Here is a 15,175-nt window from a genome sequence, read left to right on the forward strand (position 1 = left end):
TCGAGATTCACAGATATGTTTTTAGATTTCTTATAGAACTATCAGGCAGTTTCCCACTTTCATTCTAGTCATAGTTTCTTATGTGTAAATTGAAAAAATTGAGAGGGTTAAATGATTTTTTTTGTTTAGGAGTTTTTTTTACAGAGGAACAGAACTCTGAAACACAGGTACAGCATCCAGTATCAGATATTTTATTGTTTTGCTTTACATAACACAGCTCCCACACATACATTTTCTTTTTGTGTAATGATTTTCATAACTTGGAATTTCATCAGAACCACTAATAATAAAAACTCATTTTTGTTCTCAATAGGCTACATTTATTTTCAAGGCATTGGAAGATTTATTGCGTTAAGTGACATACTGTATATATTTAGGTTTAGCGAAAACTAGCATGATAAACTTTAGAAGCAAAATATTCAAGAATTAAGTGCATTCATAAAGGAAAAAGGTTCTCTGCAGATATCAAGTGAATGATTTATTTTTTTAATAAATATAACACAAAACCATGCACAGCAGTGTTTGATATTGGCTTCTCCCATGTTACTTCTGAGGGCATACAGATTTCTGCTTCCTGGAACTTTCTATTTCCAGAATTCGCTTTCTGGTTACTTCCATCGACCACCCACCTTGCCCTTCCCAGTACGAGCTCCTTTGTTGCTGCTGTAAGTACAGAACAGAAAAGCTCCTTTGAAGTCCACTCTCATCATTGTTTTACAGATGCTCAAGCCATTTTAAAACATAAAACACAAAGCATGATGTGAAATATATTTATACCTGATGTAGTTTTCAGTTGATTTAGAAGATGTTTGGTCCATAATTAATATTTTTTTAAAGAATGCTGACACATACAGTGTCTACAAAACTGTCATTTTTCAATTTATTCAAATGTATTTTAACATTTTACATTACTGCATCAGTCAAATACAGGAGTGGAAGCATTTCTGTTAAACAATTACCAACAGAACATATAACAAGCAAAATCAGAGGTGCATTTTACATTTCTTCAATATAATGTACTTTACATTTTACCTGCACAAGTTTACACCATAAACTATGACACTTTAAGCCCCTAATGCATTCACATCTAACTGCTTAAAATGTGTGTATTTAACTACAAATGAAATTTTAAAGATGGCCATATGCAATGCTGTAAGTCTTTATTGGAACATTTACACCACATTTCTGTTTCTCTGTGTGTTTTTGAAGAAATGATAAAATTTCCCCTTTTAAATAAAAAAAACAGTCAAATAGCATCAAATGGCACTGAAAGAAAAGGGATGACCATGTCCATTTTTTTAGGTAATGAGAACTGTTCGCTAAATTGAAAATGAATCAGAACTGGAAAGACACAGGACAAACTGGAGAGATTGGGATAATTGGAGCCCATACCTTCAGTTTCAATACATGTGAATGAGTTGCATTGGAAAAATTTGTGGTCATTTATCATCTTTATATGTGACCAATAAGTGATATGTAGCAGATGTTTCACGCCAGTCAGAGCAATAAAAAATCAATTTCCTGAAACTACTGTATATTAGTTAGCAAAGTGTAAAGAAACTGTATGTGAATGGAATAGACCTATTCTGAATGTGTTCGATAGAGGCAGAGAGTGTTGCTTTGTGTAAATTATTATATTTAGCCATACTTGTCTTCACCCTTGTCTTTTCTTTTATGCAAATTTTAAGGATAAAATAAGTTAAGTGGAAGAATTATATTTTTTATCTTCCCTTTTCCTAAAAACACAGCACAAGTTTTTTTTAATAGTTAAATGCTATTGTGCTTTCCTTTATGCAAAAAAATCTGTTGATGATGAATATTATTTCAGAATTTCACATGTAAATTTCATAGCACTACCAACACTCCACTGTGCAAAGTGTGAAGACACATGGATCACCTCATGTCTGAGAACGTCTATTTCAAAAGAGGCTGTTCAATATAACCAAAGTGCTGCCAACGTAATCAGAAGTCTAAACGCCTGTGAATATACCTGTGAGCTGACCTTTTCTTGGTGATTGCACAACCAATACCTTCAGTCTAATGAATACTATTTGCCTTTCTTCACTGCAGTTCGTTGGATATTTCAAAACGTTTTTCTCCTGCTTCAGTTGAAGAAAAAAACAGCTACGGTTTCATAAAGTATACGCAAATTCTTTAAAAACACTCAGGAGATTGAAAATAATGTGATCGATAAGAGGATATGACTCATCAAAATAGGCCATAAAACAACTAGAATAAATTCACATACTGTATTGAGATGGTTTTATGATGTCAGAAGCCCCCCACTATTCTTAACAAAGTGACCTTCTTCCAGCTGTGGTGTGATAACTATTACATCATAGCCCAGAAAGACCCAATGATCCCAAGTCCATTAAATTGAAACACAATAAGCAGTGTAGCTTGTCAATCACGGAACCAAGTAAGAAGCACATTAATCTGGAAGCCTTGTTAAGTGCTTTAAGAACTAGCTAAAAAAACTTGGGACTCAAGCAATGGCTGTGATAATAGCTTATACCTCATTTCTTTGAGAATTAAAGCTCATTATGAAAAGGGTATTGGACAGCAGGCAACACTGCAGTGACTAGAACATTTGTGAAATTTACTTACAACTTGCCCATCTGGTCCTCGATTCGGGTCTGGAGCTGATTGACCTGCAAGGAATTTAGAGATTTAGTCTTTTTAGAAAGAGCTCTCTTCTATGTTTACATTAACAGACAGGGACAGTAGCAGAGTTTGAAACAATATGCATCACTTCTGTTTTATTTCTAATTTCCAGTCCTAACTACATTTGTGGTTTTATTTCAGCAGTCTTTCTACTGACGGTTATCTGACTTTCTTTGTCTTTTCATAATTGAATGATTGAAAACAATGCAGTATATTATTTCAGTGATACATTAGGATGCATCAGTGGATTATTTTTTTTCTTGTACATTTTGTAACAAGATTAGGAAAAATAAAATGGAAAAAATAAAAGGGGAAGCCATCACGAAAAACTCAGTTTTGACAGGGTTACTCTAGAAACCAGTGTAGTACAGCACATACAGAAGTCTTTAACTGAAGCTCAGGAGAGATAGCAAAAGACAAATCCATTTTCACCCAGCTGTTCTAAACAAAAATCATTACTAACTTCTTTCACAAAAACTCCTCTTTTCACATTTTTGTTACATGTATGTTGTTCCATGTACAATTTGTCAACACCTGGACCAAATAACAAAAAAGGCAGAAGGATATTGGTTTCAACAAAATGACTAGGTAGCTTATGCCTATAATCCATTTGGTAAAAAATGTCTCCTGGCTTTTTCTTTTTCTTGGCTTTTCTTGTTTTCTGTTTTCTTCCATCTATTCAGAATTGTTGCTTTTGGTATGTTTAATATCTGTGTTATGATTGTGATAAGGTTTTCTTTTTACTATTTTTCTTTAACAAAAAGTCCAGGAGACTGTAGTTCTAAATTTTATTTTCCTAAAATATACAGACATAAAGCCATAGTAGTGGTGTTCCAAAATAAGAAATCCCCCTCACCCCTTATGTTTTCCAATACTTTCCTTAATGCTGTTTTCAAAGCAAAATGTTTAATTGATTAAACAGCTGAGACTTCTCAGTTGGACATTTTACCACCAGCCACTGACGTCTGTATTTCTTCTCAAGCAACTTACATCATATTTCTGTCGCTTCAGTTTTTCAGCAAGATCAAATTTCTCTCCCTCAAGCTGCATCATCCATTGCCACATTTCATTTGCCTTTTCCCTGTAGAGTGTAATCAAAAGAGATCAACAAAAGCTTTCTAAAAGACCTGAGTGTTCACATATGAGTTCTGTAAGTTCCTTCCTTATCTACCTTTACATAGTGCAAAAGAAAAGGCTATTTAAAAACCTTGAAAGATTTTTTTTTTGTATTCACAGCTGAAACACAGAAGTAAAGACTTCAAATTTAATCAAAATGCTTTAAATTAGTACTATACTGCTGGATGGAGGCTACTTGTACTTTTTTATTATTAGACAAATTATTAGGAAACAACTTCACCACTACAGAACAGCATTTTCTTTTTTGCCAAATTACAGGATATGTGACAAGTTTGACAATTAATATTTATTTGTAACAGTTATTTTTGTTTTGTTTGCATTTTTACATTTATTCTTTTAAGATCATACAGCTTAGTTACTATAATATGCTTATTGTTGTATTATATTTTTAGTGTTTAAGAATAACAACATACTTCAGTTTGTCTTCATTCAGATGATCAATATTAAGTGCTTTGCGTCTTTCAGCCAGAATCTTCTTCTTCTTTTCTCTTTCAGTTTGCTTCTTAGCACCTCTTCGGCTCTCAGTCTAAAAATAAATTATATTTCAATAAATTAAAAAGAAAAAAAATATGGGGTTAATTTTGACTTTGGATTATTACAAATTGAGGTCAATGCTGTTCTTTGAAGTTATGTTTTAAGACAACATCAGTCTGCATTCTACAATCATTTAAAATCAAGGTGCATCCCAAGATGCATATATTTAAACAATTCTACTTAGAATTTATTAATTTAATGAGAATTTTAAAAGATTAGTTTCTTTTGTATGTTACACTGCCCTATCTTTTAGCTGACTAAACTGAATGATTCCAATATTTCTGTTTACCTTCTGAAGGTAGCTTCCATACTGGAAAGACATATTCGACAGAGCTTTTTTCTTTTTAGCATCATCCACATGCTTTTTACGATGTTCCTCTTCCTCTTTTCTAGCTTTCTCTTCCTGTAGTAAAAAGAAGGAAAAATGAATTAAATTAAATAGCTGTTCTTCTATATTAAACCATTCTTTTCTGTAACAGCAGGCCTTGCTCATCAAAGAACAATAGCGATAGCTGTCTACCATTCATATAATTTTCTTTCAATTCAAATATCTTGGTTTTGGTCAGTTTTGTGATGCTTGATACCATCATCTATTCAACAGAAGGACAAGATGTCACGATTGTAGTCCCCCCGCCTTAAGGGCGCTCTGGCTCTTTCACTTTTGAGTTGATTTTGTGTACCTGCCCCCTGTTCCAGCCTCCTATTCAGCCCACCCTATAAGCCAGATGCTCACACTGTTCCGGGCTCTGCATTGGTTCCTGTACTAGGCGAGTCCGGGACCTGTAGCGCCCGGTTCCGGTCCCCCCGACCCTCCACCGGATCCCGCTCCTGTTTTTAATCTCGTTTGTCTTCGTCTTGGATGGACCGCCCGGCTCTGGACATTTGCCTCATCTTGGATTTCCCTTTGGACTCCCTTTTGGACTGTTTGCCTTGGATTCACCCCCCAGAACACCTGCGCACCTTGGACACACCCCCTGTTTTCATTCCCGCCTCCTGCATGCTTTCCCCCCCGTGGTTTCCTCACTCATCCCCGGATTGTGTCGTCTGCATAGGGTCCGGAAAGAACGCCTCCGTTACACAATATTTGAGTAATTGTATCTGAATGATCACACATAATCCCAACCCAGGAGAAGTAAAATATTGTTTGGAGCCCCTGGGCATGACAAAAAATCCTTACAAATGAAGAATTGTTAAAATGATCATTTGCAGCTTTATCAAACTTCTGTTATCATTATTCTTTTTTATGTGTATAGCACTTATTCATTTTATATTTTCTGTTCTGCTTGTCTATTAATCTCTATCACCATAAGGATATATACTAAATTATAAAATACAGTATTAAATTTATTCAATATTAAAACATTCAAATTACATTTTTGTGTTGTATTAATATTTTAAAAACAATATTACAGACATGCAATAGATACAGATTATAGTATGTTTTTTAAAAATTGAGATGAGATTGAAATTTGCATTAGTTCATTTTACTCATTTTTGTTTTGTTTATAAATCAGTTTTCTTCAAATCCACAGAACATTTTTAAATAGCATCCTATCTGACTCACTACTGTCACTTGCAATGTAACCGATACAGCAGTGACTTCATGACTGCAGGTGAAATTCACCAGCCTCGTCACCCACCGCTAGCTTGGCCTGCCTCTCCTTCTCTTTCTCCGTACGGATCCTCTGCTGCTCTGCCCGTTCAGCTCGGCGTTTTTCCTGCGAAAATCCCAACAACACACATTGTAGTCAGTTACATACATAGGAATAGTGCTCAAATTGATGTCAATTTAAAGTTCTTAAATTGTGGTGGTAATGCTGGATAGATGAGCCTAAATAATGGCCTTTTCCTCAAATATGTTAGTGCTTAGCGTATGGAAAACTGAACAGAAACTGAAAAGAAAATATCTATCATATTCAACTAACATGGAATTCCTCAAGGATAAGTTTTGCTTTACATTTGTATTCCTTGAATGACAGTAAAATTAAGGAAAAATATTGACAGTAGAAATTGATCTTACCTGACAATAGACTTATTCTTAATTTATCTGACTAAAGCTTTCATTCTAAACAACTTAGGTATTTTACTGAAGCAAATCGGGATGTACACTGCTCAAGGGTTACAAGACCTCAGTACTATCCAGCACTACACACTGCTGCTTTAAATTTTTATAATTCTGTTGGAAATGAGACTAGAACAAGTGAACATTAACTTCATGAGGGCTTGAGAATTTTGAGTTAACTAGGATTTATACTAAAAAAAACCTCCAGATTTTATTGGTACTGAAGACTCAGAATCCCTTAAGTTTTATTTTCCCAAAATTCAATGTTTTATACATGTATGCAGAGGACTTACAATTCTGTTGACTAGAGCAATGAGCTCCTCCTCTTCCTTTTTCCTCTGTATGAAGTGTGATTCAATAAGAGTCTGCAGTTCCATCAGGTCCTTCTCCATACGCTTCCTGTGGATATCCTGTGGCCCAGTTAATGTAATCATTAACACATTTTCCACAATATTTGCAAAATTGACAGATGATATTCACACACTCATACAAACAAATAATTGAGGTACTGCAACAACTAAATTACTAAAATTACTTTAGTATTAAATTACTAAAGTAATTGGAACGTTAAGGGGTTCAGGTGGGCGCCCTCGCCTGCTGCCTACACAGGTCGGCCCCCCACCGTCGGGGACGTGAACCCGGGCCTCCAGCATCACTCAACAGTGACCCAGCCTGGTGAGCTAAAGAGAGATCTCCCTCCCAACCAGCAGCTGTGGTCCTGCTATTACAGGGAAGGGCGGTGACATCACCTCTCTGGTAAGCTGGCTCTTACACAGTCACTGTCGGCAGTAAGCGTTACATAATTAAGAACTCCTATGCTTGTTGAAAAAATAAATTAGTGTGAAGTGGGCTTTTACTATCCGAGAAACTAGTATATTGTACTTGGTATTATGTGACTTGGAGTGGATGCTTTTAATCCACTACACTACTAGATTTCAAAGTGTTACTTTTACATCCTTTCATATCTTCTGTGTGCTTTCTTGGCAGTTTCCCTTACAATGATCATTTTCAAAATAAACTACTGCATTACATAATAGCTTCTGCTTTCATACATCCATTCATTTTCTAACTGAAAATGGACAGGATGTCAGTTCATCATAGGGCACACACAGACACAACCACACTTATACCAATTTTTCCAGGAGCCAAAAATCCTGCCAATACATTTTTGGACTGTGGTAAGAAACTGGAGAACCTGGCAAAAACCCAATGTGAAAGTTAAAAAACTACAAGCAGATAACACCCTAGTTCTAGAACTGAACCCAAGGCCCTTGCACTAGAAGGCAACAATGCTAACCACTGCACTGCTGTGTCACCTCACACCATTGATGTCCCAGTCTGGTTAATATGCAGTTCACAAGGATACCAGTACTCTTTGTATATCCCAATGGCTGTAGAAATTTTAATAGTGTGTGTTTTAATAAACACACACATACAGGTGCATAGTGGTGCATTGCTTCCTTGTTGTGCTTGAGCCCTGGGTGCTATCTGCATGGAGTTTGTATGTTCTCCCTGTGTTCATGTGAGTTTCTTCCCACAGTCCAAAGACATAGTGGTAGGTTAATTGGCCCTTTTTTAAATTGGGCATGGTATGACTGTGTATGTCTGTTCATTGAATTGGCATCTCATTCAGGGTGTATCCTGCTTTGTGCCTGTTACTTGCCATGATAGGTTTCTTCTCCTCTGTGACCCTCAGTTGGATAAAGTAGTTAGAAAATGAATTAATGGTATACTCAAGTACACTCTTTTGAGTAGATAGACCTACTTTCTCTATATATTTTGGAATTATCTAGTGCTTCATGAAGCATTATATAGAAAACAAGAGAATGGCAGGTGGACGTTCTTTATTCTGAATAAGTTGTTGGGGCTTACCAGTGCCTTCTGTATGTAGTAATGAAATTGCCTTAGCATTGATGTAAACTGAACTTGTCATACCCAAAGGGATAAAAGGACAGCAAAGGATGTTGCTGATATTGCAACAGAAAAGGATGACCATTAATAAAGATAATTTGTAGCATGCAAAAGTAACCGAAACATACTGCATAGAAACTACAAAATTAGGAGCTATAATGAAAAATCTTGACATACATCACAGAAACACGCTCTACATCCTTTAGTTCACTTACATCAAAGTCCACTTTTTCTCCATCAGGGATTTTTGGTGGTGTGATGTTAGGAACAAAAAACCTATGGAAGGAAAATATAATGTTATTAAAACTTCACAATATGTCAAAGTGTAAAAAGCACTCAACTGAGCCTTGTAATCACATATGTTAACCTCACATTTATTATTAAAAACAGATAAGTGTTTCACAGGAGCTTTATGCAATTAAGTTTTCAATGAACATTTGGAGGTCAAACCTAATCTTTCTCATCAGGCATATACAGTATATCCCAATTCATGTCTGCCGATTATCTTTGCATTCATTCCTCCACCACATCATCACTGCCCTTGCAAAAGCTCTCTGGTTTGAACTTTATAAGATGGGCAGTGGAAGATTTATTGGCCTCATCCTTGTGGTTAGTGTGACAATACTAGTGGTGACTCTATGAGTCACAGAGACCACACAAATACTGTACATACTGATTCCCAAATCCCACGTTGTTGTCACAATAATATATTGCCAGCAGATGATGCATGTAAATAAAAAGGGAGGGCACATAATCAATACAAAACCTCACCAAAAACACACATATACTTGCCCAGACATATCCCCATCCATTTTTTACATCTTCCAAGTGAAATCCTGATCAGGAGTGCAGGAATGTGAGTCTTGTATGATTTGTGTTACAGACCTCCACTTGTTTCAGATTCAAATCATAAAAAGTAAATCTATGATTGGTTGGACATGAACAAGTGGGAGTGGCATTGTGTTTTAATGTGTCTATGTGCTGAGTTAACTGCGGGGGTTGTAGGGGTAGTTGAGGGTAGTAGAAAAAAATGAATTTGGAGACTTTTTGTAGAAAGACTTGGAAACAAAGTCAATAGTTAGTGCAGGTGAAGAGATGTGTAAGGTGAAAAGTAATCATTGTTATTGGGTTTTGACACACTGCCTTATCTCGAACTTGCATATAGATTGTGTTCACCGTGTTTTCAAAACTCATGACATTGTATTCAAATAATACACCATGTTGCAGTAAGGCTGTCTTTCCCTCAAGCAAGGAATCAACTTACAATAATTCAAACAACATATTTATTCAGTCTTAATTATGGTATAATGGAAATACGTTTCATGAAGTGAAAATCTGTATAAAATGCAAATCATGCCATTCATGTCATTATGTATTCAATAAAAGGAACCACTGTCTTGATAACATAAAGTATATAAATCCAAATAATTTAGTGCTAGTGTAGTCTTCAAACCTAAAATACCGCCATTATGAAATAATACTTATATCACTACTTACTTTGGTTTTGGTTTTGCTTCATCTGCAAATTAAATATACAGAAATAAATATCAAATATGGATTTTCTGAAAATCTTAATGGCATATTAAGATAAAAAATGCAACAATCCTGAATATAAGTAATAAATATTTTTCTGTGTACAGAAAATACAGACTGTAATACACACTTGCTATGAAACTGGATTAAAACTAAAATGTGTCTATAAAAAAGGAAATGATAAGCACTCACCTTCTTCAGCTTCAGCTAATAAAATATATAAAATATGATTTAGACATCAGAATATGTACAAATACATAAGAACAGTTACTGTATTTTGTTTCAAAATATAACCGTTATTCACATACGTTTGTCTGGGGATAACCTCATTAAAACATTACACAAGGTGATTAAAAAATGATACTATAAATAAATTCATTGTAAATGTTGTATATTGCATTTTGGATGATAAATTGTGATTTATAGTTTCCTGCTTGTAAGATGATTGTTTCTCATCATTTCTAAATTATTCCAGCAGAGTTAGTTAAACTAGTTGAAACATGACTAGCTAAAACAGATCCTGCAGTTTAAAAGAAGAAAAAGAACGTTAAGCACAATGTCCACTTTCTCTTTGCTTAAACATACTATATTAATTTAATGATACCTACAGTAGTACAGTATAATAATATCTGCAATAGTTTATAAAAAAAATATAATTTGTAAAATTTATCAAATGAAAAAGGTGTACTGTATGTTGGAAGACGTTCTTATGGTCTGCAGTGTTACCAGTTTCTCCTAAACCAAAAATGGTGCTCATATAGATAAAAAATAAGTATAAAAGATTTCAGCACAAAAAAAACTTTTTTTTCTGGGAAAAAGGAACACTATGTTTTAAGTATATTATATTGATTCACAAAGTAATTCATGTTTTACTTTTAATGCATTTTTAATATCTGAGAACCAAAGTATTTTCAAGTGTGTTTCAAGTAATAAAATGATAACTAGCAAAGAGTCATGACTAAAACTGGTCATGGCTGATTGGAAAACTGATTGGAGTTCATTTTAAAGGAATATCTAGAGGTCCTTTTCTCCTGGAAAAATATACAAGATAATATATTAAGGCAAGCCCAACAGCACCATTACTAAAATTATATATTAAAAAATATAGAAATCTCTGATTGATGTAGTGACTATTCATATCTGCAAACAAAATAAAATACCTTCTTTTGGTGCCTCTTCTTGTACATGTATGGTCACATGCCATAAAAACAAAAAACAAATCCATTAATATGTAGAAAAACAGAACATTTTTAAATAATCACAGTATAAAATTAAAGAATATTATAAATGTAATAGCTGCATTTTTAATAAATATTGTCCAAACCATAGAGTGCCAGAAATAAAGATCCTGACGGGGGCTTTAAGACCAAAAGTTAATCTTAAGTGAATAAAAGGTCTACTGTTCCTCTGAGCTGAATTACCAGTTGCAGTGTGTGTGATGTCACTTTACAATAATTATGTGCACCTCCAATGGAGTTGTTGAGGCAGACACTGAATTATGTGAATGAGCATTGTTGCGTTCACCTTAAGCAGCAGTAGTCATATCTAGGCCTCAGGAACCATGACGCATAACCGTCTTCATGTTTATTTCACAGTGCTGTCTTGTATTGTTTGCACACACTATGATAAACCACAAGCTCTGTTTTCAGCCAATTGTCTAACCACCATAATAAGTGTACAAAACAACAAAAGCATTTAGCATACCTGGTCACTCTGATAAAGTCAGACATTAAGTTAATTCACTGCAGCTACTGAATCATTAGTGTGAACTATCAGTATATGTCATCTTTGTCCAATTATTAAGCTACAGTAGTGTGAAAAAGTGTTTGCCCCCTTCCTGATTTCTTATTTTTTTGCATGTTTGTCACACTGAAATGTTTCAGATCATCAAACAAATTGAAATATTAGACAAAGATAACACAAGTAAACACAATATGCAGTTTTTAAATTAAGGTTTTTATTATTAAGGGAAAAAAAAATCCAAACCTACATGGCCCTGTGTGAAAAAGTGATTGCCCCCTAAACCTAATAACTGGTTGGGCCACCCTTAGCAGCAACAACTGCAATCAAGCGTTTGCGATAACTGGCAATGAGTTTTTTACAGCGCTGTGGAGGAATTTTGGCCCACTCATCTTTGCAGAATTGTTGTAATTCAGCCACATTGGAGGGTTTTCGAGCCTTAACCGCTTTTTTAAGGTCATGCCACAACATCTCAATCCGATTCAGGTCAGGACTTTGACTAGGCCACTCCAAAGTCTTCATTTTGTTTTTCTTAAGCCATTCAGAGGTGGATTTGCTGGTGTGTTTTGGATCGTTGTCCTGCTGCAGAACCCAAGTGCGCTTCAGCTTGAGGTCACGAACAGATGGCCGGACATTCTCCTTCAGGATTTTTTGGTAGACAGCAGAATTCATGGTTCCATTTACCACAGCAAGTCTTCCAGGTCCTGAAGCAGCAAAACAGCCCCAGACCATCACACTACCACCACCATATTTTACTGTTGGTATGATGTTCCTTTTCTGAAATGCTGTGTTACTTTTATGCCAGATGTAATGGGACACACACCTTCCAAAAAGTTCAACTTTTGTCTCGTCAGTCCACAGAGTATTTTCCCAAAAGTCTTGGGGATCATCAAGATGTTTTCTGGCAAAACTGAGACGAGCCTTTATGTTCTTTTTGCTCAGCAGTGGTTTTCGTCTTGGAACTCTGCCATGCAGGCCATTTTTGCCCAGTCTCTTTCTTATGGTGGAGTCATGAACACTGACCTTAACTGAGGCAAGTGAAGCCTGCAGTTCTTTGGATGTTGTTGTGGGGTTTTTTCTGACCTCTTGGATGAGTCGTCGCTGCGCTCTTGGGGTAATTTTGGTCGGTGGGCCACTCCTGGAAAGGTTCACCACTGTTCCATGTTTTCGCCATTTGTGGATAATGGCTCTCACTGTGGTTCGCTGGAGTCCCAAAGCTTTAGAAATTACTTTCTAACCTTTTCCAGACTGATAAATCTCAATTACTCCGTTTCTCATTTGTTCCTGAATTTGTTTGGATCGCAGCATGATGTCTAGCTTTTGAGGATTTTTTGGTCTACTTCACTTTGTCAGGCAGGTCCTATTTAAGTGATTTCTTGATTGAGAACAGGTGTGGCAGTAATCAGGCCTGGGTCTGGCTAGAGAAATTGAACTCAGCTTTCCAAAGATGTGATAAACCACAGTTGATTTATGTTTTAACGGGGGGGGGCAATCACTTTTTCACACAGGGCCATGTAGGTTTGGATTCTTTTTTCCCTTAATAATAAAAACCTTCATTTAAAAACTGCATTTTGTGTTTACTTGTGTTATCTTTGTCTAATATTTCAATTTGTTTGATGATCTGAAACATTTCAGTGTGACAAACATGCAAAAAAATAAGAAATCAGGAAGGGGGCAAACACTTTTTCACACCACTGTATATGTGCAGTTCTGCATCCTACTGATTTGGAATAGTGCCCAATTTAACAACAAATACAAGCTTACCTGCTTGGGTGAATTAACATGTGAAACACACATCCCTGACACTCTATGGCTGCATAGCTCAAACAAAAGGTAACAACACATCACTGTGATATTGAATCCAAAAATGGTTTTGAACCAGCAAATAGTCACAAACTACTGTATATGAAAAAATAAAAGTGTGTTTTACATAATCTTATATTGAGCACTAAGCAATTGAATAATCTAAAAATTTATTATTATAATTATATAAGTGTATACATTATTAAAAATCTTCCAACATTACTTAACCATTATTACAAAAAAAGAAAAAGTGAAACATAAACTAATAAAAGACAAAAGAGAGTGCACTGATACTCTACATCATCTACATTATCAAAGCTTTGTATTATTAGGATTATTACATCAGATGAGATACTGAATAATTTACTGATACAAGAATACTTTAATCCATATAATAGTCAATAGTGCATTATGCATGGGGTTTCCATAATTTCAGAGACAGCATTCCACAGTACAAAAACATTTATATTATACAGTATGTCTGTATCCACCTATTCCATTATATCATTAACATATCTTAACCAATAGAAGCAAGACTAAAGTATGTTTGTCTGTGGATATTTATTTTGGAATATTACTACGTTTTAATATGAAATTTATAATATATTCTGGGCAATTATGGCTTTTATCTGTCACTGAATCTCATATGTTCATTTTTAAAATAATACAAAGTTATTAGAAGCCCTGCAAAAAAATTGTGAATTGTCAAATACTGTATACTGTGTTTTTATAATTAGGCATTTGGAAAAAATCATTCAAACAGATTTTCAACATTGTTAACACATACTTTGCAAACATCAGGGATTATAAAAAATATATTTTTGCATGCCTTAATTTGTATGCCGGAAAAGTCTCACATAGTATGAATGTGGCTCTTATTTTGTTAATAATACAGAGTATGAAAGTTCAATAAAATATTAAATCCACCAGGAACAAACTTTACCTTCTTCAGCAGGTGCTTCCTCAACTGTAAAACCAAAATTAATGTTAATCAATTTATGTAGTAGCCATCAAAATATATAATTCAATTGAGTAATGAAATAGGATCTTAATATAAAATATTAAATCCACCAGGAACAAACTTTACCTTCTTCATCAGGAGCTTCCTCAACTGCAAAACCAAAATTCATGTTAATCAATTTATGTAGTTTCCATCAAAACATATAATTCAGTTGAGTAATGAAATAGGATCTTACCTTCTTCCCTTGAAAAAAGAAGAAAAGAAAAGTAACATTAAGACCCTTTGTTCCAAAGAACAGGAGAAATGCTTAGGAAGAATTATACTTACTCTACTTCCTCCACTATTTCCTCTGTGTCTGCCATGTTTGTGTACTGCCTGAGGAAATAAAGACAGACACTATATAAATCTGTATGTACCTGACATTCTTTTTGCTGACAACAGTCAGGGAAAAATAAATTATCTTATATGCTCAATGTTTATTGTTCTGTATTACTTTCAATGCTACACTTAAAATGGACTGGACTGAAAAAGAATACAAAAGTAGTCTTTTTCGGAAATGTTCTGACAGGTTTTGTTCAGACAACTCCTTTAGTCTTTCATATGAGAAGTTATTGCTTTCTCACCCCAGACTTCTGATAAGCTGAACAGCTGAGCGGAGTGCTCCAGCGCCTGTTCAACCTGACTCTGTGCCTGGAGAGTCCCTGTTCTTTAGAAAACATCATGCCTGGTCCCTCTACCAAACAAAGGGCACCCCATCGCCCTCAACAACTACAGACCAGTAGTGTTGACTTCACACGTTATGAAGACGCTGGAGAGGCTGGTCTTGGCCC

General features: G+C 35.1%; 1 protein-coding gene across 1 annotated transcript; it reads right to left on the reverse strand.

Moving 5' to 3' along the window:
* Positions 1–608: 608 nt before the first annotated feature.
* LOC148829518 (troponin T, cardiac muscle-like) lies at positions 609–14,707 on the reverse strand. The gene is made up of 11 exons (XM_088922603.1): positions 14,673–14,707; positions 14,581–14,588; positions 9,806–9,827; positions 8,524–8,584; positions 6,691–6,807; positions 5,976–6,053; positions 4,625–4,738; positions 4,215–4,327; positions 3,655–3,745; positions 2,608–2,651; positions 609–663 (listed from the first exon to the last, which is right to left on the reverse strand). Exons 1-11 carry the CDS (start codon positions 14,705–14,707, stop codon positions 609–611), a joined length of 738 nt encoding a protein of 245 aa, XP_088778729.1.
* Between the last annotated feature and the right edge of the window lie 468 nt (positions 14,708–15,175).

Source organism: Atractosteus spatula, chromosome 8, assembly GCF_055471065.1.
Source record: "Atractosteus spatula isolate fAtrSpa1 chromosome 8, fAtrSpa1.hap1, whole genome shotgun sequence".
Taxonomy (NCBI): domain Eukaryota; kingdom Metazoa; phylum Chordata; class Actinopteri; order Semionotiformes; family Lepisosteidae; genus Atractosteus; species Atractosteus spatula.